We start from the raw sequence: 26,416 nt of genomic DNA, 5'->3' as shown, positions 1-26,416 counted from the left end.
GCAGGGAGCCTACTTCTCCCTCTGCCTATGTCTCTGCCTCTCTCTGTGTGTCTATCATGAATGAATGAATGAATGAACAAACAAAAGAACAAATTGCTCTGTTATCTCTGTTTCCTTTTATGTGAGAGATTATTCAATTCAATTATTTGAGTGTCTGGGCTGGCCCTCTTGGCATTGTATTTTTAAATGTGTTTTAAAATTTTACTCCACAAGCTTATATTCTGTGGGACTTTTCTTCCACAGAAATTTCTGCGGGAAAAAAAAAAAAAAAAGAAATTTCTGTGGGCCCTCACAGGCCTGTCTGTGGTGTAGCTTTATGGTTGCCTATGCCCAAGACACAAGGGTTCACAGGTTCCAACTAGTTTTATATTAGTTTCTCAGCTTCAGGTTTCCTCACCACTGCGACAGTAAGACACAGCCTAAAGGTTGTGCTCCTTCATAGGTGACTGTTCATATGCTCATCCTGAAGTGGAGTCGGCCTCTGGCTATGACTCTCGGATGTGGAATGGAGAACTTCTGGTCCCCATCCACAGGGGACACTCTTGTGTTTCCTGCTTTAGGTAGAGTGTTTATGTCTAGCCTCCAACCACAGATGGACCTGTGGCCTCAACTCATACCCCCCACCCCGTGTGTGTATTAATACTACTATCCCTGAGGTGAGTATGTAGTTCAAGCCCCTCCAAGGACCAGGTCCTTCACCTTCTGCTCACTGCCATGGCTACAGATTCTTTCTTCATTCTGGCCCTCAAGAGTCCTTCGGTCTTGCTATTTGTTTAGAGTGGGGAATTCCATGCCTACGCAGTCCCCTATCCTGACCTCAAAGTGGACCATGAGATGCTGATTCCTTGTGACTCTGCTAGATTGGATGCTCTGTGACAACAGGAACTGTATCTTCAGGGCCCATCACGGGGCTGGGCTCACAACAGGTGCTCAAGAAATATTTGTTTAATGACATAAGCAAGGAGATAGACGGCATTCCAGGAGAGGTGAGCAGCAGTGGCTAATGCAGGAATGAACAGGGCGTACTCGGGCAAGTGTGACTGGAGCACAGGGTATGAGGAGGGTGGCAGTGGAGGTGAGACAAGGAAGGCAGGTGGGGCCAGACTGGGTGGGGGATGGAGGGCTCTTCACTTCTACCTCTAGCAGCCTGAACTGGGTCTGGTAGGTAATAGGTAAACCATCAAAGGATTTTGAGCAGGGGAATGATATGAGAGAGGAGGTTTGAAGATGATGATTTTGGGAGCAGGGTACAGAAGTGAATCAAGGGGGAGATATCAAACATAGGGGGCCAGTTAGTCTACTGCAGTGGTCCAAGGGATAGGTCTGAAGGTCTGACCCACAGTGGTAATGAGGAAGAGAAACAGAAGACCCATGCAAGAGACATAAAGACAGAAGCCTCAGAGGCTGGCTAGAGGTGGGGAATGAGATGGCACAGAGCCAAATTTTAGCCCAAGGGTTTGAGCCTAGGTAGCAGGAAGGATAATGAAATCGTGGATGCAAGTAGAAAAAAGAGTGTTGTGTGTGCACACGCTGACCCACAGCCACAAACAACTTATAAATGCGATGCACAAGGGGACACACACAGATGGCCAGTACAGCCTTAGGGAGAGATGGCCCAGCTGCCTCCCTGGTGTTAGGGAGGACCATCCTGATGTCACACCTGATGCATATAACAATGTGAAGATTGGCAGCATTGTCATCACTTTGAAACAAAACTCTGAGAAGAAGCAAGCAGTGATAATGGTTTTAGGTTGAGTCCTTAGTGACTTCCTTATCATTTGCTTATCTCCAGGCCAAACCTACCAAAGTCATCCTTGTGCCCAAAATTATCCCAAAAAACTATTTTGCATTTATTATCCTCCTTAGATCCAGTGAAAAATTTTCTGCTGCTCTTAAATGCCACAGCAGCTCACCAGCAAATTCCACCCATCCTTCCAGCCCACCTCCTGTCTCTTCTCCTCAGCTTCGGTGATAACTGGCCAACCCTTCTGACTGAACATATCCTTGATCTGTGACTAAATTTACCTGGCATTTCCAGATACTCATCTTCTGTGGCTTTCTAACTGCTCTCAGTCTTTAAACCTTGAGAATGTGGGGCTTGCCTACCTGAAGCCTCCTGAAGAGGAGATCGCATCATCCTACATTGTGGGTAACCCCTGGAGCCCTCAACCCAAAGACAGGCACACTGGGAGGAAGTGTGCAAAGCTACAGAGAACACTGGTTCTGGATTCAAAATCTGCCTCCACCCTCACAGGAGCTGTGTGATCGTGGGAGTTTACTCAGCCTCCCTGAGCCTTGATTTTCTCAGCTGTGACATGGAAGCTCTAATGTCTTCCCCACAGCATGGTCCTGAGGCTCCCAAGAGAAGACACTGGAGGGAGCACCTCGCACAGTGTCAGCTGCCCTCAAACGGAGGTTGAAGGTGCATCTGAGGAAGTGTCTGCCCAGCAGATACAACAGGATAAAGTGGAATTGAACAGCTGACATTTCATTTTTCCCCTCAGCCATCAATGTTTTCAGCTGAATAAGCTCACGGCCTCCAGCCCTTCCCCACAGAGTTCATTTTCCAGCTATTTCCCAGACACGGGCTTCAGTCTCGTGTTTACTTGCCCACTTCCTCTGCCTCTGGTCCCCGGCTCCTGCTGCCTCATCCGCAGCTCTGATCCCAGGGCAGGGCGGCGAGTGAGGAGGTGAAGCCACGGAGGGGCTTACCTGGGGCCGTGGGTGCCCGGTGACAAGGCACTGCAGCATGAGGGTGTCCCCCTCCCGGATGGTGTAGACACGCTCACTGATGTTATCCTCCTTCACGACACATGCCTGGCCTGCGTGGACAATCTGAGCCTGGGCGGGAGCTGGCCGGAGAGGGGGCAGGTTTAGGCAAGAGGCACCAAGGCCTGAGGGAGGTCTAGGGCATCCTCTTCTGAGTATGTTAGCAGGAGGCATCAGCCCAGACCTCCCCAGGCCATTCCTTAGAGGCCTCACCTGTTGAGCTCTGGAAAGGAGACTCCCAGGGCCCCAGGCCAGAGTCGAGGACTCAGGAAGGGGGCAATTCCAACTCATCCCACTCTCGTTGCAAGAGATCTGTGCTTTCAATGAGCTGATGAGTCTGAGGGGCTTGGGATCCATACAGACTGGTTATCATCACTGAGTAAGCATCGCTGCCTTCGCAGCCCCCAGAGTGGAAGCTGCTGGTGCTCCTCCCAGCTCCCCAGACACTCCAGGTGCATCCGTTCCCCAGCTGCTATGAGAGCTAGCTGCTAGGTGCACAGAGCTCACCTTGCCTGCGATTGCCTTTCGCCAATGGCAGCTGCCTGGGCCAGATATGCCCACAAGATCACCCCTCTGCCCAATACACACACACACACACACACACACACACACAGTCGGTGACTAACAACCCCTTCCCTGCCCCACCCCATCTCCTGGTGGGATGGCACGGCTAAAGCCACTGAGCCACATTTTTGCCTGGCTCCCTCCTCTTCCAGTTTCTCCCGAGAGCACTTTCTCAGCAAATCACTTGCCTAAATTGCACCCCCTCAACCATCCCAGGCTTTCCTTTTAGAGAGCTTGACAGAGGTTTCTCCCAGCCCCACAGACTGTTCATTCCCCTCACCCAAAGGCCTGCTACTCTTCCCTCATCGCTCCCTGAGCCTAGCCCAGCATCTTCAAGGGAAAGAGGCTCTTTTCCAGGGGCCTGGAAGCTCCTCCTGACCTTTCTCACAGTAACCGGGGCTGGGGGGCCAGAGTTAGTATGTGGCTGGGACACCCAATGGGAAAAGCATACAGCCCCTCCCTGAGTGCTTAGCCCCCAGCCCAGCAATGGTGGGGCTCTGGAGAGGATGACAAGGCCCCTGTCTGCTCCCAGCTGAGGGTGGAGAAAGTGGAGGTGGGAGGGCTAATCCAGGGCACCAGGGGCTCAAGAGAGTGAAAAGAGTCCTGCCCTAAAGAGATGCACAAAGGTGAGATAAAACCTGTACATAAAATGTGTAGCTTCCTCCAGGAAGCATCCCATGACTGGCCTGCGCCCTCCCTCCTTCTGTACCCGGTCACTCTCCCAGTGCGACAACAGAACATCAATCTGTGTGTCTGCCAGATTCGGGGTTCTTGTCTTTCTGTCTACCAAACCATAGGTTTCACCTTTTATCCCCAGCACAAGGCCTTTGAAATATAGTGGGCACTCAGTGAACCTAAATGAATGAATTTACAAGAATATCCTATAGTGATGTTGCTGAGTGTTGTAAAGAGGTATAGAAGGCCCTAGGAGGTCGAGAGAGGGAGAGAGAGCTCTGTCTGCCAGAGGAAGAATCACAGAAGGCTCCATGGAAGAGGCAGCTTTCTCACCAGGCCTCAGAGAATCGGGGAGCTTTGTGCTGGTTGACAGAGTGGAGTCCTACATAATACATATTACCTGGAATAAGCCATGAGTCGTCTTTGGACCTTTGTTTTCTCATCTCTAAAACAGAGAGCATGCTGCCAGCCCTGAGAATTCACGAGGGTGGGTGTGACAGTAACACAGGCTAACTGAGAAATGCTGATTAGACTCTAATGTGTTCTACAGTTGCCACAAGTAGCGCCTTAACAGAGTTTCTCCAACCCGCATTGATGGGACAGTTATGAACCAGTTATAGAGGTGAGTCCACAGAGGTAGCCAGGCTGTAAGTCAAAAAGCTGTGGGGCAGCAATTGAGGCCACACGGGCCCTGTTTAACCACGAGAGTCTCTACAAACAGCAGCAGGTTCTGCAAACAGTGGCAGCTTCCACCAGCCCGGAGTCTTGAGTATCCAGACAATCGTCCTGCCTGCCTGGCTGCCATAGAGGAGTAAACCTAGGCTAGCTGTCAGGAAACAAGCTATGCAACCTTGGGCAAGTCAGACCTCATGGGCCTTAATTTCCCCTCCTAAAGCAGAGGAGTAGATTAGATGACCTCTGAGATCCTTCTCAGCTCACACTTTCTATAAATTTTATAATCAGTGCATAGTGCACATATAAGATGCAACCTCGAATCTGGGAAATGGGTCTGAAACTGTCACCCCCTGCAATGAAAATGCATGAACATCACCACACCATGGAAGAGAGAGCCATCTGTGGCCAAGGGCCCCAAGAAATCTCATCAGGAAACAGCCCATCAATGCATGACATGCATGCCAGTTGCTGATAAGACCAGAAGGTCGCATGAATGTCTACAAGAGGCCTGGGGTGCCTCTCCACAAGGAAGACATTGATTTAACAGGCTCCAGTGGAAGATAAGCTGTAATCTTGGACACTGTGGCTTGTCTGTAGCCAGGCAGTGTTGTAACAGAAGGTTTGGTGACTGATAGGGAATACTGAAAAGGAGCTGGAGAGCTGGACTTTCTCAGGGTCTGGATAGCACAGGCCAGAAAACACAGAGCCTGGCCAGCAGACACAGGGCCTCTGGCCACCTGCCACGTTTCCACACTGGAGACGAGGCATCATGGATGATGATATCATTAAGATGACCTAACTCCCTTTGATGACATTAAGTATTAAGAATATCAAACTCTAAAATGATAGAACCACTTCGGAAGAGATTTTGGCAATACCTGCTCCAGCTAGACGAGGGTAAACCCCATGACATAGCAATTCCCCTCCTGGGTAGTACCCAACAGAAATGAGTGGTTAAAACAACCAAACAATAGGTCCAACAATATTCATAGCAGCTTTACTTATTACAGCTAAAAATGAGAAACCACCCCTATATCCATCAAGACTAGCATGGGTAGGGATCCCTGGGTGGCGCAGTGGTTTAGCACCTGCCTTTGGCCCAGGGCGCGATCCTGGAGACCCAGGATCGAATCCCACGTCGGGCTCCCAGTGCATGGAGCCTGCTTCTCCCTCTGCCTGTGTCTCTGCCTCTCTCTCTCACTGTCTGCCTATCATAAATAAATAATAATTTTTATAAAAAAAAAAAGACGCATGGGTAAATAAATTCTGGTATAATTGTACAATGGGATATTACACAAAAGTAAAAAAAAAAAAAAAATCCTGATAGACACAGTGACACTGTTGAATGTCACATGGACAATCTGAGTGGAAGAACCCAGACACGAAAGCACAAATAGCATATGATTTCATGTATCTGAAATTCAAAACTGGAAAAATCCAATTTAAAGTAACAGTGGTTGCCCTTGGGTGGAGACAGGGATTAATTACTGGGAAGGGCACACAAGAAGTTTCTGGAGAGAAGGCGGGATCCCATCTGGTGGGATGGAAATGCTTACATCTTAATCTGAGTGCTTATATGAGCGGACATGTATGTAAAAATGCATCGAGTTGTTTGCTTAAGCTTTTACTGTACCTAAGTTACATTTCAATTTTTAAAAAATTTCCCCTTAAGTTTTTCCAGTTTCTTTGGTTGACACTAACCTTTCCAACTACCCATTCCCTTTACTCTGATTCCTATTTGATGAGCTGCTTCCCATGGCTGACTTTTGTCGAGGTATAGATTTTCCCTCTGGAGCAAGTGGTACCCAGGCCCTCTTGGCCTTGGCATTTCCATTTGCTCGTGGTCTCCCCCTGAGCTTTGTTAACATGAATCACCCCCCCCCCCCCAATCTGCTCACTCCTGGAATGGGTTTTGGACCTTGACCCACGTCAAAGGCTCTGTCCCACTTAGCCTCGGCCTCTGGCTCACACACCCTTGGAAGGCACTGCCAGCAGCAGCATCTTCTGTTCCAGAGGCAATCAGGCCAGAGGCACCATGACATCATCATCCCTTCATTCAGTCTGTCAAACAACAAATGCTTTGAGCTGGCTGCTGTATGGGTGCTGGAGAGACTACCAGGAAAAGCAAACAATGAAGGAGAACTGTCATAGCGAACAAGGGAACAGAAATGAGCAGGATGGTTTCAGAGTGTTGTAAATGCTAAGACTACTCTAAAACAGGGGATGCGTCAAGGAACAGTGAGCAGAGGAGAGATATGCTCTAGAGAAATGGGAAAAGCGGACAATCTGGGACTAATTCCTGGCTCTGCTAGCTGGGTGGCATTAGGCAAATTACTTAACCTCCCTCTCTGAGCCTCAGGCTTTCCATTTGTAAAATGGGAACAGTAACGCCTTCTCCCAGGACTGGCATGAGGGTTTAATACATCTGTAAAACATCTGGCCAAACAAACAAAATGTGCTCTCTCAATAAATGACAATTCCTGGGCAGCCCAGGTGGCTCAGCGGTTTAGTGCTGCCTTCAGCTTGTGGTGTGATCCTGGAGACCTGGGATCGAGTCCCGTGTTGGGGTCCCTGCATGGAGCCTGCTTCTCCCTCTGCCTGTGTCTCTGCCTCTCTCTCTTTCTGTCATGAATAAATAAATAAATAATCTTTTAAAAAATGACAATTCCTGAAATGATTAAGTAGGAACACGAGAAGGAGACAGGAGAGCACGCTTTGGGGCCACCTCAAAATCCCAGGGTGGAGACCCTCAAAGCAGACATTAAGCCTGTAGGGATGTTTCCCAAATATGTTAAAATCCATGTTGAAGGCAGTGCAGGGCTTCAGGGGAGATGAAAACAGAGGGGAGGGATGGGCCCCTTCTGAGCATCCCCTTAGCATCCCAGCACACTCAGTTCTCTGCAAGTTACTTTGTGATTTTAGCAAGTTACTTAATTTTCTCACTTGTAAAATGGGCTTGTTGTGAGGAATACATAAGTAAACTCACGTCAAGTGCTGAAAACAGCATCTGGTACACCGTAAGCCATCTAAACATGTAGCTAGCTTTATTATTCTATAAATGATCCCGCGCTCCTCTCAAGAACCCACCTCCCTGGGGGCCTGCAAGCCCTTTGCATGAAAGGACCCTGCCTCATCTGCCACAGATGGTGAGGAGTGACACCTTCCTGGGGTCCACTGTATATATTTCCAAGCTCCTCACCTCATTCTGAGGGGCAGAAAGAGCAAGTCCTATTTAGCTTCTTTTGGCAGAGAAGACAGTGGAGGCCCAGAGAAGGAAATGCCCTGTCTACCTCACTCACTGACACAAGACAGAGGCAGGGCAGAGACTTGAATGCAGGCCTTTCACCTGCTAGCTTGGAACTGTGTTCACCATCCCAGCCCTTCACAGACTCCCCTACCTCTGCCTCTGTCACCAGGGAGGCTGTTGCGATGCAGACTCCAGGCTGTCAAGGTTTGTATTTGTAACAAGCTCCTTGAGATTCTGGTAGGCTGGCTTTGATCATCTCCGCTTGACACCACATTAGTGGATGGAAGATAGGACAGGAGTTTGGAACCAAGTATGTCTCCCTGACTCTGGTCTATGAGACTTTTCCTATTTCATTCTCCTGCGATCTATCAATGAACCCCCGTAGAAAAGAAAAACAGTAACGCCCAACCCATGTGCCATAAAGTGTTCATTGAGAGTCCTCTGCCAAGTCAGGATGCTGATGCTGCGTCTTGTCTCTCCTTCCCGAATGTCTGGGAATCCAAGTGTGTGTTATTAAAGGCTCTGAAAAGTCCTGCAGTAAACACACCTATGTATCTTGGTTTAAGCCAGTGCTTTCCAAATATATTTGACCATAAAGCCCTTTCTTCACAGAGGATCTCTTAGCATCTTGAGAGATAGAAGCGTTGTGTAAAGCAAGAGGAGATATGCTGATCCAAGCGCAATATAAAACTAATGGCTGTCGAGTCAAGCATCACGGCCCTCCCCGGTCCTCTGGCTGAGCAGAGCTAAGCACTTACATGAGAGATGTCACCCACAGGGCAGCATCAGAAGGAGGACAACTGACAGAAATAGTGGGTCCCTGGAAGAATGCTTCTGGCCTATCAGCTCACTCCTTTTCCTCCCCCCAAAAGTATACACCCATAATTATAGGTAGGGCATAGGGACAGCCAGCACCCCACAAGCCCAGTGAGGAAGCCACAAACTCTCAAGGAAGCCACAAACTCTCATGTTAAGGCAAAGTCCAACTCAGCCACTGTGCTTCAGTAGAGAATTCTCACTGGAATCCAGAGGGGAAATTTCATCAAAGACCCCCGTCCCTCATAAGAGAATTTCCTCCCTGGCACTAGCTAAGGTGTAGGAGGTGCCATTAAATGCACAAGGATGTGACAGCAATAGAGCCAACTAAGGCAGGCAGACAGCAAAATGGAAACCCTTAATTTAAAGCTCCATCAGCTTTCCTTCGGGTTTCTTCCTCACCCCACATTTAAAAAGGTTAATCATCATCAAGTGGGGGCTGTTGCCCTGCTTCCTGCTCCTGACTCTTTCAGGGAAAATGTGTGGATCTGCAGGCCTGGGGAACTTCCAGAGGAGGGGGTGAGGAGAGAAGAGAAGGGGGCTACAGACTTCCCCACCTGGAGTTCTATCCACCCCGTTAGCAGGTGGCAGGGCGAGTGCCACCATCCTAACAGCCTCTCACAAGCATCACTCAGTGTTTCTGGGCTGGGTAATATGGAATCAGGATCTATGTTCTGGTCCTGACTTCCATCAGTCAACACATCCTCGTGAGCATGAAGTGCTGGGCTCGGTGCTGGGGGATGCCAGGAAAGGGCACAGTTGGGAAGAGCTGGGATCAGGACAATGCCCATAAAGGCCTTTCTGAGTGACAGAAAGGAAGCAGGGAAGGATCGGCTGTGAGCTGGAGTTAAAGCTTAGGGGTTCCCCCACCGACCCCCCTACATACAATTAACAGTTCACTCTGTGTCAGCACCATGCCAAATGTTTTATATCTATTAGCTATGTATTGCTCATAAGAAGCCCATCGCTCCCATTTGTCAGATCAGGAAGCCGAGGTCAGCGAGGATGAGTAAGTTGCCCAGGGACACCCTGCTGACTTAGAATCACACTTTCTGATTTTTGCCAAGCCCCATGCATTTCCAGTTCCCGAGTGCCTGGCACAGTGTTGAGGACTCAGAGCTCAGGATGCAGGACATAGTCTCAGAGTCACTATTGGGCCAGTCCCATACAGCATCCTTAGAAACCATCTTACCCTTGCCTGCCTAGCTCCTGGTACACACATGTTTATCGATCTTTTATGCACGTAATGCAAATGGATGCTTAATAATTTAGCAGAGTTAACAGTGCTGAAATATTAACAGGCTTTTCTCTTTTAATTAGCTACGCAGAGAATGGCAGCCAGGGTCTGCTCTTATGGGCAGGCACCTGGCCAGTTCCACCTGGGCATCCTTCTGCCAGGGATGATGCTACGCACCTCTCCAACAAACCATGGGCCATCAGACGTGGACCTCTTGGGAAGATTAACCCTTCTGTGCTCTCTGCAGTAAGGCTTTTCCCTGCCTCCCCATTATCCCTGGCTCTCTGTGGAACTAGCTAACACCTGTCCTCTGTTTACTACCCAGGATGGACCAGGTGACTTCTCTAAGTCTAAAGGAGGCTCCAATTCAGGGCTGGGAAAACAAGTCTGAAATAGTCTCTCCCATCCCATCCCATCTCCTCCAGTCTCACCTTAATCCTGGTTATCTTGAGAGGTACCTGGTGGCTTAGTTGGTTGAGCATCTGACCCTTGGTTTGGGCTCAGGTCATGATCTCAGGGTCACGGGATTAAACCCCAGTGCCAGGCTCCTCACTCAGCAGGGAGTCTGCTTGGGATTCCCTCTCTCCCTCTGCCCCTCCCTGCACTCACATGCACACTCCCTCTCTCTCAAATAAATAAATAATTTTTTTTTTTTTTTTTAATGCTGCTCATCTTGAGGGGAAGCACCATCACACTCTGCCCTGTACACCTCTGGTCATTCTCTTGGGTCATTAGACTTCCATGCAAGCTGAGTCCCTCTCCATCCTCTCTCCCACTCCCAGCCTCCCAGCCCTTCAGAGGACACACACAATTGCCTGTTTATTTGCCACTGATTCATCGATTTGGTCTGCACAGTTCCTAAGCACCTACTGTGTGCAACGTCCTGCCCTCGGTGCCAAATGCAGAGCCTAGCAAGGCATAGCCATCCTCAGTGAAGAACCTCTGTCCTCACTTTGCTGCAGATCCCACTAGAGATTGCTCTCCACCCCAGGGTCTTTTTTTTTTTTTTTTCTCTCATCAATACCAAACTCTTATTCGGCCAACCTCGTCTTTGACCACAAAAATCTCTTCCCAACCCAAGTGTATAGGGTCTGTGACCTCAAAGTACAAGGGCTATCACTGAATGTGAGACCAGCCATAGCAGAAAGGCCCAGCGCACACAGGCTGCCACACTATCACCACAACTAAGGACAAAAAGCTCTGCTTCTGTGGTCAGAGGCAGGGCCTGCTACTGCTCATAGAGCCCGATACCACTTGCAGGAGCTGATACTGTTTGCAGGGCCTAGCTCTGTTTGCAGAGCCTGATGCTTTTGGCAGAGCCTGGCCCTCTTGACAAATTTCCTCTGCCCAAAGTGGTGGCCAGTCTATCTGTGCCCCGAGCCCAGGGAATGTCTGGCACCCTTGCACCCACATCCTGGCCTCATCAGAAGGCACACAGGTATTGAGAGTGCCACATGATATTCCTAGATGCTTTGTTGTCTGTGGATCAACAGAAGTCTAATGGGCACCCTACTTGTGGAACTCTGGGATGTCTAGACAGGCCACCGGGAGGGACTCCTACATGGGGACTCTGAGGTGCTCTGGGGAAAGCTGTAAGAAACTTTCTTCCTGAGTCTCGGAAGACCAGGATCAAAGCTCTCAACAGTGAGGGGCCCTCTGGCAGCTCTAACCAGTGTAGGTGGGACACTCAGGGAAGACAGGGGGAAGGTACATGCCCTAAATTGGGCACTGCTTGATCTGAGGCTATAAACATAAGCCTGAGGGGCTGCCCAGATGGTGTGGTATGAGGGGCAGGAGGCAGGAATCTACCTCTCATCTCCTTACTATCAGACATGTTATTCAGTCTCCTGAGGTCTCAGTTTCCTCAATCTGCAAATGGAGAAAATACATCTCAGACAGTCGTGGAAGTAACTTCTGGGTTGTGAGAATTAAAGGAGATAGCATGCACTGGGTACCTAACACAAGGACTAGTATCTCAGTAGATACTTAATAAATTCTAATCCATTTTCCATTTGATAATGTAGCCCAGGACCCTGTGGGAACCCATTCAAAGAACCTGCAAGAAGAAAATGTAACACCAGATGAGGAAGCCTACTTTGCGGGGAACGCCATGAGCCCAAATCTTGAAAGACCAGAACAGCAAGGTGGGCTACAGGAGGTAATTGCAGGAAGGAAAGATCTCCCCAAGAAAACATACAGGATGATGGCAGGATAAAGAGGCTGCCACCCATCAGGACAGAGAATGGCTTCTAGAACATGGCACCTGAGCCTGCCTGGCCCGGGGATGTGAGGTCTGCAGACATGGGGTCACTCATGTAAGTTTTCCTGCTTGGATCCCAGCTACCCAGCCCTGCCAAGCCCTGCCAGTCCTGGGGACCCCATCACTGCACTTCCCTTGGCCCTGCAAGCTGGCGGCAGCCCAGACACTAGATATGACCAAGCCCCCTCAACACTGAAGCGTCACTATTGACCCAAACCCATGAGAGGAGTAGATGTGGCGTAGACATGGCTTGGACATGGACACAGCTTATCCAGGCAGTTGCAGCAATGCTCTGTGGCCTGGGGCAAATCTTTTTTTTTTTTTTTTTAAGATTTTTATTTATTTATTCGTGAGAGACACAGAGAGAGACAGAGAGAGAGAGAGAGAGAGGCAGAGACACAGGCAGAGGGAGAAGCAGGCTCCATGCAGGGAGCCTGACGTAGGACTCGATCCCGGGTCTCCAAGATCCGGCCCTGGGCTGAAGGTGATGCTAAACTGCTGAGCCACCCGGGCTGCCCTGGGGCAAATCTTTTAAATCTCTAGTCTATAACCTCAGTTTCCTGTCAAATGGGCATAACTGTAATCTCTATTGTGAGGGTTAAATACAATAGGAACCGAATCTGCACAGCCTGTGCTTCCTAGTTAACACTCAAGAAGTAGAGTTAGAAGAGCGCAGAATAAAACCTGCTAGGTCTAGGCCCCCCGACCCAGTAGAGCTTGGGCCAGGCCCAGGCCAGGGAATGGAAGGTGTCATAGCTTCGCTGAAGCAAAGAACCCCCAAGGCTCCACCAAACCCCCAAACCCAGTGGCTTCCTCCAAGCCCCTCAGAGCTGAGACCCAACCTAGAAGCACAGGCACAAGCTGGCTATGGGAGCTCAGGGGAGGTGACAAGACCAGGGCACTGAATTTGGGCTGAAATGGGCATCTGGGGACCCTGGGCCCACAGAAAGAATGGCAGATGGGTTGGAATCCTTTCTAATCAAACCTGCAAAAATTGGTTGGAGGCCTCACCCCACCACTTACCGTGACTAAACTCCCATTTTGCCATATAAAACAAAGGCCAAAATACTGTACCCCCAGGGCCTAAGCGAGATGACTATCAGAAGGCTCCATGTAAACTGCCAAGTTCTGCCCAGGTCAGGTACCTGTTAGGCACTGAAAGGCCCAAACGTGGCTTCGTGAAGTGAAAATTGGAAGTTATGAAATAAGCCATTATGTACCTATTAAACCAGGGAAAATAAATTAGGATGATAAAAGCCATTGTGGCTGGGCTGTGTGCAAAGCTGGCTCAAACTTTTTGTAGCACAACCCAGCAGCACAAAATGAGAACCATAAAACTGTTCCTATCCTATGACCTATTAGGCAATCTTACTTTGGGGAATAGGCCCCAAGGAAATAATGTAAAAGGAAAAAGTAATTCACATAAGGATATTCACGGCAGAGCTATTTAGGAGAAGGGGGAGCTGGCACCTGCCCAAATGCTCCACGACGGAGAAACCGAGAAACAGTGACCAAACTCCCACACATCGATGCAGGGGGTGCCCTGCAGCCATTAAAGTGACAGGGCTGAGGGCTCAGTCAATACCAAGAGACGTGTGTGGGAGATAAAGTCAGCCGACAGAGCAGAACAGACGACTGTTTACCGCTATGTAAAAATGTATTGACAGGTGTGGGCAGGGAATTCAGAATGAACGGTTAATGTTTGATGGTCATCGGGCTCCTTCTTTTTTTCCTACGAGGTTGTTTAAGTGGGTAATAATAACAATACCACCCTGAAAGCAAAATCAATCCTGCGGCTTGAGAGCAGGTGCAGCCTTGGACCCCAGGCCAGAAGAGCAGGGGAGGGAAGGACAGTGTTCCTGCTGAGCCCACCACTGGGCAACCCTCCGATGTCCCCACCCCCAGGCCACAGTGGGTTTCGGGGCCTTATCCACCCAACTGTGGGGTGAAATTATGGGTGCCATGACCTAACTGCTTGAAACATCTCAAAGCTACCTTTCCACAGCTCTCCCAGACCGGTCTTCACCCCACCCAGCTCAGGAGGCGGTAGGAGGATTAGCTCTGAGTTTTATAAATCAGGGAGCAGAGCTATAAGGGCCTGATTCACTTTATGCCTCTCTCCACATTCAGTGACCTCAGGAGGACAGCACTTACTGCCTCCCAGCACCCCAAGGCCTTAGAGCCATTCCTCACCCCCACCCTCATTAGAGAAAACACACTATCCCCTGCTGTCACCTGGAAACAGTTCTCCATGACTTCTCTCCTTCTCCTACACCCCACACCCAATCCACCAGCAAGCCCTCCCAGCTTCCCTCAAAAGTGCTCCCCAATCCAACCCCTGCGATACCACCCTTGTTTTAGCCACCACCATCTTCTGCCTAGATTTCTACAACAGCCTCCTGATAGGTCTATTCTGCTTCTTCCCTGGCCCAGCACAGTCTGTTCTCCACAAGAAGCCAGAAGGATCCCTTTACAACGCTATGTCATTTTTTAAAAAATATATATTTATTTATTCATGAGAGATACACAGAGAGAGGCAGAAGGCAGAGACACAGGCAGAGGGAGAAGCAGGCTCTTTGCAGGGAGACTGATGGGACTTGATCCTGGGACTTCATCCCAGGACTTCAGGATCACGCCCTGAGCCAAAGGCAGACTCTCAACCGCAGAGCCACCCAGGCGTCCCATTCAGGTCCTGCCCTTCCTCTGCTCAAAACCCTCCCATCTCACATGGAGTCAAAGCCAACTATTTTTAAATAGGCTGCCACACCAGCTGTCATCTGCTCCCATCCCCACCTATGTTCTACTGCCCCCTGCACTGTGGTCACACTGTTCTCTCTGTCGTTCTTCAAGCAGGCCAAACCCACTGCCTATCTCAGGGCCTTTGCACTTGCAGCTCCTACTGCCCGATTGCTCTTCCCCAGATTTCCAGAGCTTGCTCCCTCACTTCCTTCAGTTGTGTTTTGAGAGAGGCCCTCCCTGACCATCCTATTTAAGACAGCATGCCTGCCCCACTTCCACCACTTTCAATCCCTTCCCCTGCTTTGTGTGTTCTTCATAACACTCATCAACACCCTGCATATTAAACAGTCACTTGTTCATTCTTTTTCTGTGTCCTCGTCAAAAGACAAACACTCCTGGGAGGAAAAGCATGTTAAATCCCTGAAAAGGATGAACAATCTTTTTTTCTTTTTCCAAGAGTCAATTCAGGAAGCATCAAGTTGGGGAACAGGTTTTCTTTAGCATTAGGTACATTTATAAATCAAGAAATGCAATACCTGCCCTCCTGTTAAGTATTCTCATTATTTTTTTTTTCCTCCATCACTGAAGGGTTTCACTCCTTTTTTGGCTAAAACTTTAGAAACCACATAAGTGGCATGCACTGTAGGATCTGATTATAATGCTGAGCTGCCGAACAACTTGTAAATGATTTGGAACCCAGTAGGTCGGGGGAGAAAAGTGAAGGACCTGGGGAGTGGGGAGGCCAATTGGACCAGAGTTCAATCACAGCCAGAGACAGAAAAGTCATTGCCATTAGGAAGCTCCTAGGGGCTGAGAAGGTGGTGGGGGGAGGGCTGCCTCTTACAAGGAAAATGAGGTCTGGGATAGGCAGTGGTGCCTAAAGGGCTAGGTGCAAAACACATCTGTCTCCCAACCTACAGAGTGGCTCAGAGGGAACGTTCTGGCTATAAATTTCCCCAAGAGAGAAATGAGAGGAGGGCTGAAATTTTGCCCTCCCTGGGCCACAGTCCCACTCTTGCTCCCTCTTTCCCCTAATGGTCTGTTGCATGTCTGTACACAGAACCTCACTGCCACTTCCCTGGTGGCAGCCTCTGCGACTCACTCAGGAGCTTCCCGAGCCAGGCCCAGGCACTGGTGTCAGTCCCGTAGCAGGATGGCCTCTGAACAGCCCCAGTCACTTACTCCCCCTGTGCCAGGCACTAGGCTAAGAATGGCTTTTCATGTGCTCCCACCTCCTCTTCACCACAGTCCCCTCAGGAAGGTGCTGTGAGTGCCCCTCTTGTGCACAGGGCGGCTTGGCAGGAGGCACAGAGCTTAACCTGCCCGAGATCACACAGCCAAGGGCGCCTGGGTGGCTCAATGGTTGAGCGTCTGCCTTTGGCTCAGGGCGTGACCCCAGGGTCCTGGATCGAGTCCTGCATTAGGCTTCCCACGGGGAGCCTGCTTCTCCCTCTGCCTGTGTCTCTGCCTCTGTGTCTCTCATGAATAAATAAATTAAATCTTAACAACAAAAAATCCACAGCCAGTGAGTGGCCGGGGCAGAACCTGAACCCAGATCCATTTCAGAAGCCTCTGCGCCCTCACACCACATACTCCCACCTGAGACAGATGATTATTCATCAACTTTGATATATTTAGTTGCTGGCTTCTGAAATTAGACCTTGGTGTCATGGAGCCTGGCAAATCATGTGCAACAGCTGACCTCAGAGCTGCTAGTCACTGACACCTGGGTGTGCAGAATGTCTCTAGTTACTCCCCTCCCTGCGGGCACCGCCACAAGAAAGGAGGAAACAGTGGAGGGGGTGGGTAGCCAGAGGACCACTTGGCTGACCCTTCCCAGAATCCTCTTCTCCCGTTGCCATGGCGTCACCTCTGCAGAGGCCTGGGCCCTGGCGGTGAGGGTGAGGTGGGGCCAAAGGAAGCTACCTGGGAAAAAAGAAAAAAGGAGCTAGCCTTTGGAGTCCCTCTGGAAAACGGGGCCGCAGAGGCGTCAGCCCTGAGAACTTCAGTCACCAGGGCCACCCTCGGGTGGAAGAGGGAAGAGATTCTCAGGAGGAAGGGAGAAGGACCAAGCAGAGGTGGGAGAAGGAGGTGACAGAGGGTTCTGGAAGGGTCGGGAAACCGAGGCACCCCAAGGAGGCCTAGATCCTGCAAGGCCTGGATACTTGAGGGCACGAGCCCCATGCCCAGCAAACAGTAGGTCCTTAATGAATGTCAGTCAGAGCTGTCATTATTCTAAGTGCTCAAAAGAGACTTCCTGGGTAGGAGAGCAGCGAGCCTGAGCACTGAGCAGGGCGCCAGGAAGATGCGTTCGGGGGCTCCTGCCCTCGGGCTCTCCCCACGCACCGCAGCTTGTCCCCCGTGTCAGTGCCCCTCGGAGCCCGAGCAGCTCTGCGCCCGCCAGGCTGGCCGGGGAGGGCTTCAGGGGAAGAATGGGCCCTCCTGCCCCTCAGCCCAGCTGGGGCCACCGTCCACGGGCCCGGCCCAGCCCCCATCCTGGCGCGGGCGCAGCGGGTGAGCGCACGCCTGGCACAGGCCCCAGGGCCCGAGAGGGAGGCTCCGAGCCGGCAGCTTTGTATTTTGTGAAAACCACATCCACAACTGAGCTCTCCAGCCAAGCCGGGCCTGCTGGGAAGGCAGGCGGGCCCCTCTTCCCGTCCCCCTGCTGGGGCCCGCCCTCCCTCCTCGGCCCCCACCCAGGGACCGCGGGGAGCGCCAGCTGCCACCCCGGCTGGCATGGGGGGCTGAGGGGGACGGGCCTGGGCCCAGCTCTGGCGAGCCCGGGTTCACCTCCCCCCCACCCCTACCCCCTTCCTGCCTAGAATAAATTGGAATACAAATCAGAGGGAAACGCTTTCCTCTGTTTGAACAAATTGCTATGGATTCCTCCTGTCTCAGGTCAGGGCTCGCAATGGGGGATATTTTCACTCGCCGACTGCTAATAGACTCAGGAGAAGCTGCTGGATCGATGGAGGCCGGGGAAAATTAGCCAGGAGCTCCGGGCCAGCCTCGGCCTGCCCTGGCCCCACTGCAGGTCTCCTAGAAGTGGGGGGAGGGGCAGCCGTAACCCGGGCTGGGCCAAGCACCGGGCTGCTGGCTGCTGCCCACGGTGTGGCCCTGCCCCGTGCCTGGGAAGCAAGGGCTGCCTGGAGGGGCAGTGGGATAGAGGTGGACCCAGAGAAGGTCCCCCAAATGCACACACCGGGCTCCCTGCACGCACGCGCACATTCTCAGATGCATCACCATGCATTCCCACACCTTCAGGACGTGTACACCCTCGAATATTTACTGGCACATAAACAAACACAAATGAAGTACATATGCCCAGGATAGAGAGCGGGGGCAGGGGGATGTATTTCAGCTCCTATCGAGGTACCGAGTGGGAGCAGTTTACCTCATGCCAATGGTCCTCCGCATACACACTGAGCACCAGCAGCCAGAGCTCCCCACCCAATCACCTCCTTTGGCCTCTCAGTCTAGCTCTCTAGAGCCACTCCTTACACCTGTCCCAACTCCAAAAGAATGAGGGAGAAGAGACTGGGAGGGATGCAGCCCAGCCCTGCCCCCGATAGCCTCGCAGCCCCCAACTCCTTCAGCTCCCGAGAAGGTGAAGGAGTGAGCCAGATGGGGGTGTTGATGCTTCAGGCATGTCAGGGCATCCCTCAGTACTGAACCCCCCTGGCATTGCCTGAGGCCGCAGTGGCAGTGGCAGTGCCAGGGGCCATGGCTGTATGGGGGAGCCAGTGGAGGCCAGAGGGGAGGAGAGAGCTCACTGCAGCCTCTGAATGCCCTGGAAGGAGGTGGGAAGGCTGGATCACCAGAAAGCCACTCATGTCTCCTGCAGGCTGCCGTAGCCTACACGAAGCCACACACAGATGCAGGCAGGCACGCGTGTGCACACACACACACACACACACACAAACTCCCCTCAGTAAATCAGAGCCCAGATCTGGTTTGGGAGAGATGTAGGAGAGAAGGGTGTGACTCTTGCCTCTGGCCACTGGTTTCTGCCTCTAAAACTGAGCAGGTAGGGACAGGTGACCTCTTAGCCCATTATCTTTCAGATTCCATGATTCCAAGCTGGGCTCCCGATTTGCCCCGTGTCTAAGGACTTCTCTGGCCCCTCCTCAGCCTCAGGTTTCTCTTCGGAGGAATGATTAGATTTGCCCTAAGATCCCTCCTTGGTTCTGATTCCACAAGCCTGTAATTCTAGATTGTCTCTTTGTCTCGCTCTCTGCTGTATCCTCAGCTCCTAGAACAGTGTCTGGCACATAGGAGGGGTACTCAATAAATATTTGATTAATTAATTAATCTTAGTCAGATAACGATCTGGCACAAAAATTCACAATAGGATGGAGGTGCTCCGATCTGGATCCATAAGGCCCAGGGATATTCAGGGGTGTGGGCGAGCCTCCCATCACCCGTGGGAGGAGGTGGGTTCCTGGAGCAGAAAGTGACGGAATGCAATCAACTTTATTACCCATATGGAAACCTGCCTGCGGAGAGGTAGTCTGAGATGGTCCCCACCTCTTTCTTAGTTTTGAATTCACCAGGTGGGGAGCTAAAGATCATGCCTCTCCTGGCAACGCCTCAAAGACCTGTAAACTCTGAGTTTGCCCTCAGTGATCCCCTAACCCTGCGTTCGTTCCCCAAGTGTGAGGCCCCCTCCATCCCTCTGGGAGAGCCTGGATTCTATTGGGAAGATCTTGGGGAAGTTGACTTGCTGGGGTCTGGTCACAGAATCCAAGGAAGTAAATGAGCAGCTCACAGGTCTGATAGCCGCAAGGGAGAGTTTTCAGCCTGGAGTCAGAGCTTATACGTGCATCCAGAAGACAAGACCTAAGAACAAAGAGCTCAGCCAAACAGGCTGGATCTGAAAAAGCAAGACGGATGGCTTAGGCAGGATGTAGTACAAGCTGTCAGCGCCTGCCCCTCTCCCCCGCCCCGCCCCGCCCCACACTCTCCTCTAACCATCTGATTGCACATTGGCCAGAACGCTTTTCTCTGCCTGAGGCTGTCTCTGGCCACTAGGGCTTACACTTCATGTGTACCGGGCTAGCTAGACGTACCAGAAAATTAATAGCCTTCGGAGCAGCCCCCAACCAAGGACAGATAGGAGCTGGTATACACATGCCCCAGCTCCCTCACCATGGCAGGAGTGACCCAGAGGTCCCCAGTGGGACACGGTGGTGACTGGCTTGACAATACACCTTTCCTCAGTTCTCTTTGCTTCCCTGTCTTATGTCCCCATTTCCCTACCAGAGTTCCCCAGGCTCATCTGCCAAATAAACTATCTCACTCAGCTTCTTATCTCAGGCTCTGCTCCTGGGGAACCCAAAGACCATGAGTCCAAGCCAATTCTGGTCCTCATGATGTCCACTATTAAATCTCTCACATGGGGGGATCCCTGCGTGGCTCTGCGGTTTGGCGCCTGCCTTTGGCCCAGGGCACGATCCTGGAGTCCCGGGATCGAGTCCCGCATCGGGCTCCCGGCATGGAGCCTGCTTCTCCCTCCTCCTGTGTCTCTGCCTCTCTCTCTCTATCATAAATAAATAAATAAATATTAAAAAAAAAAATCTCTCACATGGCCACGACCCAGAGCCCACATAATGCTTAACAATCACACCTACAAACATCACATAACCAACCATGCTCCCCAACCTGGACCCATGACTTCCTTGGAAACTTCCTTGCCCGAGCATCAACATTTCAACATCCAACTCATCTGATCAAATAACCTGGGCACTGGCAAAAGGCCTAAGGGCTTCCAAGTATTCCCAGAGCAACCTTCTGGTAACAGTGTCTGTGTTTCTGCTGGCTACCTTTTTAATAACTCTAAGGAGGGACTCAGGCAGTACGATGGAGATGTTGGATGTGGTACGGATTGGCAGCAACCTCCAGTTGCCAAGCCAGCTGCCTCCTCCACCCACACCAGGGGCCTCCTTGAGATTTCCACTAAGGGCTTCTTTTTTTGTTGTTGTTTTAAAGACTTTTATTTATTCATGAGACACAGAGAGAGACAGGCAGAGACATAAAAGAAGGCTCCCTGTGGGGAGCCTAATGCAGGACTCAATCCCCAGACCCAGGATCATGCCCTGAGCCAAAGGCAGATGCTCAACCGCTGAGCCACCCAGGCGTCCCTCCGCTAAGGGCTTCTAATATCTAAGCTGGAGTTCTGAACCCAGAGTGAGCCCCAGATCCTATAGTTCAGATGCAATGAGGCCTGGGAATAAGAAATAGGGTTCAGAGGGGTGAGGGGAGAATTATAAGGGTGTGGGCATAAAGAGCTTATAAATGCCATGCAGACATGTCCTGGCTTCTCCTGAACCTATAAGGAGATACTGGAGAATGAGCGAGATCTAGCTATAGAGTCCCTGGGCGTGGCTTTTAACTTTAGCCTTGGCACCTAACTGCTGTGTGATCTTGACAAGCCACTTACCTTCACTGGTCTCAGTTTCTTCCTACAGTGAATCTCACGGCTCTGCTTCTGGATCACTTAAGGCCACTGGCTGGCAGCTGAGCTCACTCCTTGCCACACCCTCTGGCCCCATCTCATGGCCTTCCCTCTGTCTACCCTATGGCCTTATTCCAGAATGGAGAGTAGAGCCCAGGCCTTGCCACCTCCAGCTTGCCTTGTGGGCTTTATGTATTTTACTGGGAGTTAAACTGACCTCCCCAAGGTCTCCCTGCATTTCACTGAAACCCCAGAACCAAACACAGATGAGGCCACCGGAACTCAGCTCCCTACCTCTACATCTTCCTGATGTCCTTCTCAGAGTTTCTTAAGAATTACACAGGGAGTCTCAGGGCCAAAGAGATGTTCAAGTGTAGCTCAGGGGCCTCAGCTCCTCAGTCTTTCTGATAAATTATGTTATGGCAAGTTGAAATAAGGTCAGACAAGGAGAAGTTCCCAGAAACAAAGACCAGAGACACTGAGCAAACACCAGTGCAGTAGCCTGGTCTCCAGTGGGCGTGGGCCTGACAGGGAGAAAGGGAAGCTAGATCATCACTTCTGCAGTACTCTCTGGTCCCTGGCTTCCAGTGTGAACCTTCCGTTTCTGGTCTAAAAATCAAGAGGGTTGGGACATCTGGGTGGCTCAGTGGGTGAGCGTCTGCATCTGCCTTTGGCTCAGGGCGTGATCCCGGGGTCCTGGGATCGAGTCCCACATTGGACTCCCCATGGGGAGCCTGCTTCTCCCTCTGCCCGTGTCTCTGCCTCTCTCTGTGTCTCTCATAAATAAATAAATAAAATCTTTTTAAAAAATATATCAGGAGGGTCCACAGAGCTCTCCTGTGCCTATGACTCAAGGAGCCACCAGCTAGTGGAAAGAGGTACCAACCAGCAGAAATGAACAATGTTGGGCAAATGAGAGTGGGGTGGGAGGAGGGAATGAGAGTGCTGGCCGATGGGAAGCAGAACCCCTCATGAACATCTGCAGGACCCCAAACCAGTCTCTTCCTGTGCTTCTCTGTCTTCCCTGAGGTTCCTTCTGGGCATCCACAACGCAGCCAGAGCCTCCCACCCCACCTGAGCTAGACTGGCAGGGAGGGCTGAGAGCAGCATTCACGTCCATCTAAATCCTTTCTCATTTCAAGAAATGCCAACTGGCCCTGAGGTGGTAAAGACTACTCATTACCTACCCAATATGCATTCTCCCCTTCTAACCGAACCTGATGTTTTCTTAGGTTGAGAATGTGCCCATCTCAAAGATTACACTTCTCAGCCTCCCTTACAGCTAAGAACAGCCAATGAGATGTAAGCAGAAGTCATTGGGAAGGGACTTCTGGAAAAGTTCTTTAACAGAAGCTGACTCTGCTGGTAGGTCCATCCTTTTAAATGTTCTTCCCTTTCTCCTGCCTGGAATGTGTCATGATGGCTGGGCCCCAGCAGCCCTTTGGCAACTTTGAGGCAAAAAGGCTCCATGGCTGGAGTTCTTTAAAAAATAAATTTATATGCTGATGCCTGCTTCTCACTCCCAGATATTCTGATTTAATTAGCATGAGGTATGACGTAGGCATTGGGATTTTTAAACACTTGCGAGGTAATTCTAACAGGCTGCAGAGTTTGAGAAGCACCATTGTAAGAAAGAGAACAGAGCAATAAGACAAAGGAGCCTGGATTTCTAGTGACATAGCGGTCATGGAGAGCCTACCTCTTGACTTAAGAAGGTCAACTTTAATTTGTTGGAGGCTCTGTAGTTGGATCTTTGTTTCTGGCAACAAAATGAGATGTGTATCTGTTATAGGACAGAGGGTCCTCAGGTTGCTCCTATCAGCCAACCCATCCCGCACAACACAGGCTGGGGAACAAAAAATGATCAGATACCACCCTCGGGAACCTCACATGTGGGGCAGGAGGCAGACTCCAGACTTGGCTTTAGGCGGGCTTGAGATCAAATCATTACTCCACCACCTGCTAATGGCACAGTCTTGGGCAAATCACTCAAGCTTCTCTATCTGGAAAATGAAGGCTTTGGAAGAGACTTCATTCTCCCATTTCACGGTGAGCTCCTTGGTGGCAGGTGCCCTTCACCTCTGCAGCCACAGCACCCAACACCCTTCCAGACACTTAGCAGATGCTCATTAAATATTTGCTTGGTTTACCCTGAATTGCTGTGACGCGGTCCAGCTCTGAAATTTTCATTTTCTCTAAACCAAAAAGAGAAAAGAATAAACAAAAGGGCAACATTTCAAAATGGTAACAGAATTTACCTACTGAAAATCAATGAAAACAGTTTCTGGGCAGTGTCTTTCAGGCTCTCTAGGTTCAGGACTGGAAAGCCCCTGGTTGGAAGCAGAAGGAGGGGTCGGTCTCCTGCACCGTGACCTGGACTTGCCAGTTAGAACTGTTAAACTAGAATGCTTCCCTGCTCATCATTTACAAAATAATAAGCGTGGGGTGTTCCATTGTTTTGTTTTGTTTTTTGTTTTTTAAAGACCCCAGGGTCCAGATGAGCTTGGCTGAAACAAAGCTTGTGCTGTGACCTGGAAAGCCCAGAAATGCCCTCAGAAAGCCCCAGGGAAGAAGACATCTGTTTGGGCCTGACTCACTCGGATGCACAGTCTACACCAGCTGTGCCCAAGAATCAAATGGAGAGCTCTTTACAGCCACAGCTGCCTTGATGCCACCTGCAGAGTTTCTGATTTGGGAGGTCTGGGGGTGGAGCCAGGCATCTGCCATTGGAAAAGCTCTCCAGGTGGTTCTGACTTGCCCTGGGGTTGAGAACCACTTCTCTACACAGCTTCCAACCCTCCAGATAATCAAAGTCTATTTCAGCGGAGTTTCTGGGACTGGAAAGGAACCAACAAGAGCCTGGGGTAGAACCTCCAAGGCAGGCCAAGCAGCGCCCTCCCGCCTGCTCAAGTCATTCCCCACGACCCACCCCTGCAGCCCCACTCGCCACAGGCAGAGGGCTGGGGAGCAGGAGCTGCTGTTGGGGCCCTCCCTGGCCTGCCATGTTTCTCAAAAGCGCAGCCTGCACCTCCTGCTTCCACACGCCACCCACTCCCGGGGCTCCCTACCATCTGCCTGCCACCCCCTCTGCTCTCATGAACAGAGTCCCCAGAGTTCGCCTGAGAGTTTACAAAGCATTATCACTGTCGGGCTTCTCTGTAATCCTAAGAGCTGGACATGCCTAAGCCAGCCTTCCAGAAAGGGAAACTGAGTTCCAGACGTGAGGCTCCTGGGCCAGAGCCCCTCACAGGCAGCAAGCCACCCACTTGGCCCTCCAAGCCAAGTCTGCCATTTGAGTCTAACGTCTTTCCTGTGTGTCCTTGGTATTCAAAGAGTGACGCAGACCAGCAACACGGCAGCACCCAGGAGTTTGTTAGAAATGCCAACCCCCCAGCCCGGACGGCGCTTGCGGTCTCCTTCACCTCAGATGGCCTTTCCTCCCACAAACTCTGTCCCTTCTCCAGGCTTTCCGGGCCCTGTCCCCCTTGGGCCTCCTCCTACCTCCCTGATGCCAGCTACTCTGTCTCTTCTCACCGTCCCCCACCCAGGGTGCTGGTCTCAGCCCAGTGCCCCTCTCTCGACTCTCTCTTCCCTGGCAGTTTAAGTCAATGCATGATTCAACCCCCATCGTTCTATGCACATAAATCCAGATGTGCAAATCTGCCCTTCAGAATCCTCCTTCTTCTGAGCATGAACGCTTATGTCCAGTTCCCCCCGCCTACACCTCTCCCGGACCTCCCACACCGGAATCCCATGAAGTTCAAAACTGCATTGGCACTGTCGTTAAAGTAAAATGATTTATTGAGGTTTTGCGGAGGGCCGAGCACAGTGCTCAGGGCTTCCCAGGCACTGTCTCAATGCACGCTTATCACAAACCCGAGCAGTGGCTTCGACTATCTCTGTCCTAGAAGCAGAAAAGCCATGTCTTAGAAAACTGAAGGAATTTCTCAGACTCTCATGGCTGGTGCAGGGCAGAGCTGGGGTTCAGATCTGGCTTCCTACCCAGAAATCTCAGCTCTTAACTACATCACTCCATTGCCCAGAACCCGTCTGACTTCCACGGGCTTTGCTCACTGCTGTTGTGTGCCAAACCTCAAAGCCATTCTCAGCCTTAACTCTTGCCTGCGCTCTTCCTGGAGCCCTTTTGGAACCTAATGATTGTACAGTCTCATTTCTTGCTTTTTCCAACCATCTCTAAGTGGACCCCTTTCCCTATGCCCAACCCCCTGCAGTCTGTTCTCTATAAGGCAGCCAGAGGGATTCCATTAAAAAGGTATCAGTTCATATCCCTCTCCTGCTCAAAATCCTCCCATGGCTCCCCACATCTCTCAGAATTCAAGCCAACATCCCTACATAGCCCTCAAGACTGTGAACAACCTGGCCCCACTAACTCTTTAACCCCACATCCTACTCCCGCCCCCCCCCCCCCCCCCCCCCCCGCCCATTGCTCACTCTGCTCCAGCCAAGCTGGGCACCTCCTTGTTGCTAAACGGGCCAGGCATGCTTCTGCTGCAGAGCCTTTGCACTGGCTAATCTCTTGCCTGGACTATACTTCCCGCAGATATCCACCAGGCCTCCTCACTCCTCCCTGAGCATCTTCGGATCTCTCTTCAGGTGGCCTTCAGATCTCTACACAAGGAGGCCTCCTAGCCACTGTATTTGAACTTGGACCACAATCTACCACTCCTTGTTCCCTTGGCTCCTTTACCCTTTTTCATCGACCCCATCACCATATGATGCATTACATACTTATTCATTGTTTATTGTTTGTTTACAGTTTGAATGCAAACTCTCAGAGAGTAAGAGCTTGTTTCTCTCACCAGATACCTCAAGCATTCCACACAGAGCCTTCCCTCACGTGTTTCTGGGATGACCGCAGTTCTTGTACCCACTCCCTCCAGTCCATTCTCACAGCCACCACCCTGGATCAAGTTATCCGCATGACTTCCCTGGACAACTGCAGGACCTCCTGCCCAGCCT

At 51.0% G+C, this 26,416-nt stretch overlaps 1 protein-coding gene across 2 annotated transcripts in view; it reads right to left on the bottom strand.

Annotated features, from left to right (window-relative positions):
• Positions 1 to 26,416, bottom strand: part of MDGA1 (MAM domain containing glycosylphosphatidylinositol anchor 1) — a 62,358-nt gene that overhangs the window by 27,131 nt on the left and 8,811 nt on the right. For both annotated transcript variants that reach the window (XM_077904184.1, XM_077904183.1), the window contains exon 2: positions 2,713 to 2,852. In XM_077904184.1, coding sequence (XP_077760310.1) covers positions 2,713 to 2,751 — 39 coding nt within the window. In that variant the 5' untranslated portion in view covers positions 2,752 to 2,852. The remainder of the gene's footprint in view (positions 1 to 2,712; positions 2,853 to 26,416) is intronic.

Source organism: Canis aureus, chromosome 7 (assembly GCF_053574225.1).
Source record: "Canis aureus isolate CA01 chromosome 7, VMU_Caureus_v.1.0, whole genome shotgun sequence".
NCBI classification, from domain to species: Eukaryota; Metazoa; Chordata; class Mammalia; order Carnivora; family Canidae; genus Canis; species Canis aureus.
Note: the sequence above shows the minus strand (reverse complement) of the source record. Positions and strands in the feature narration are given on the sequence as shown.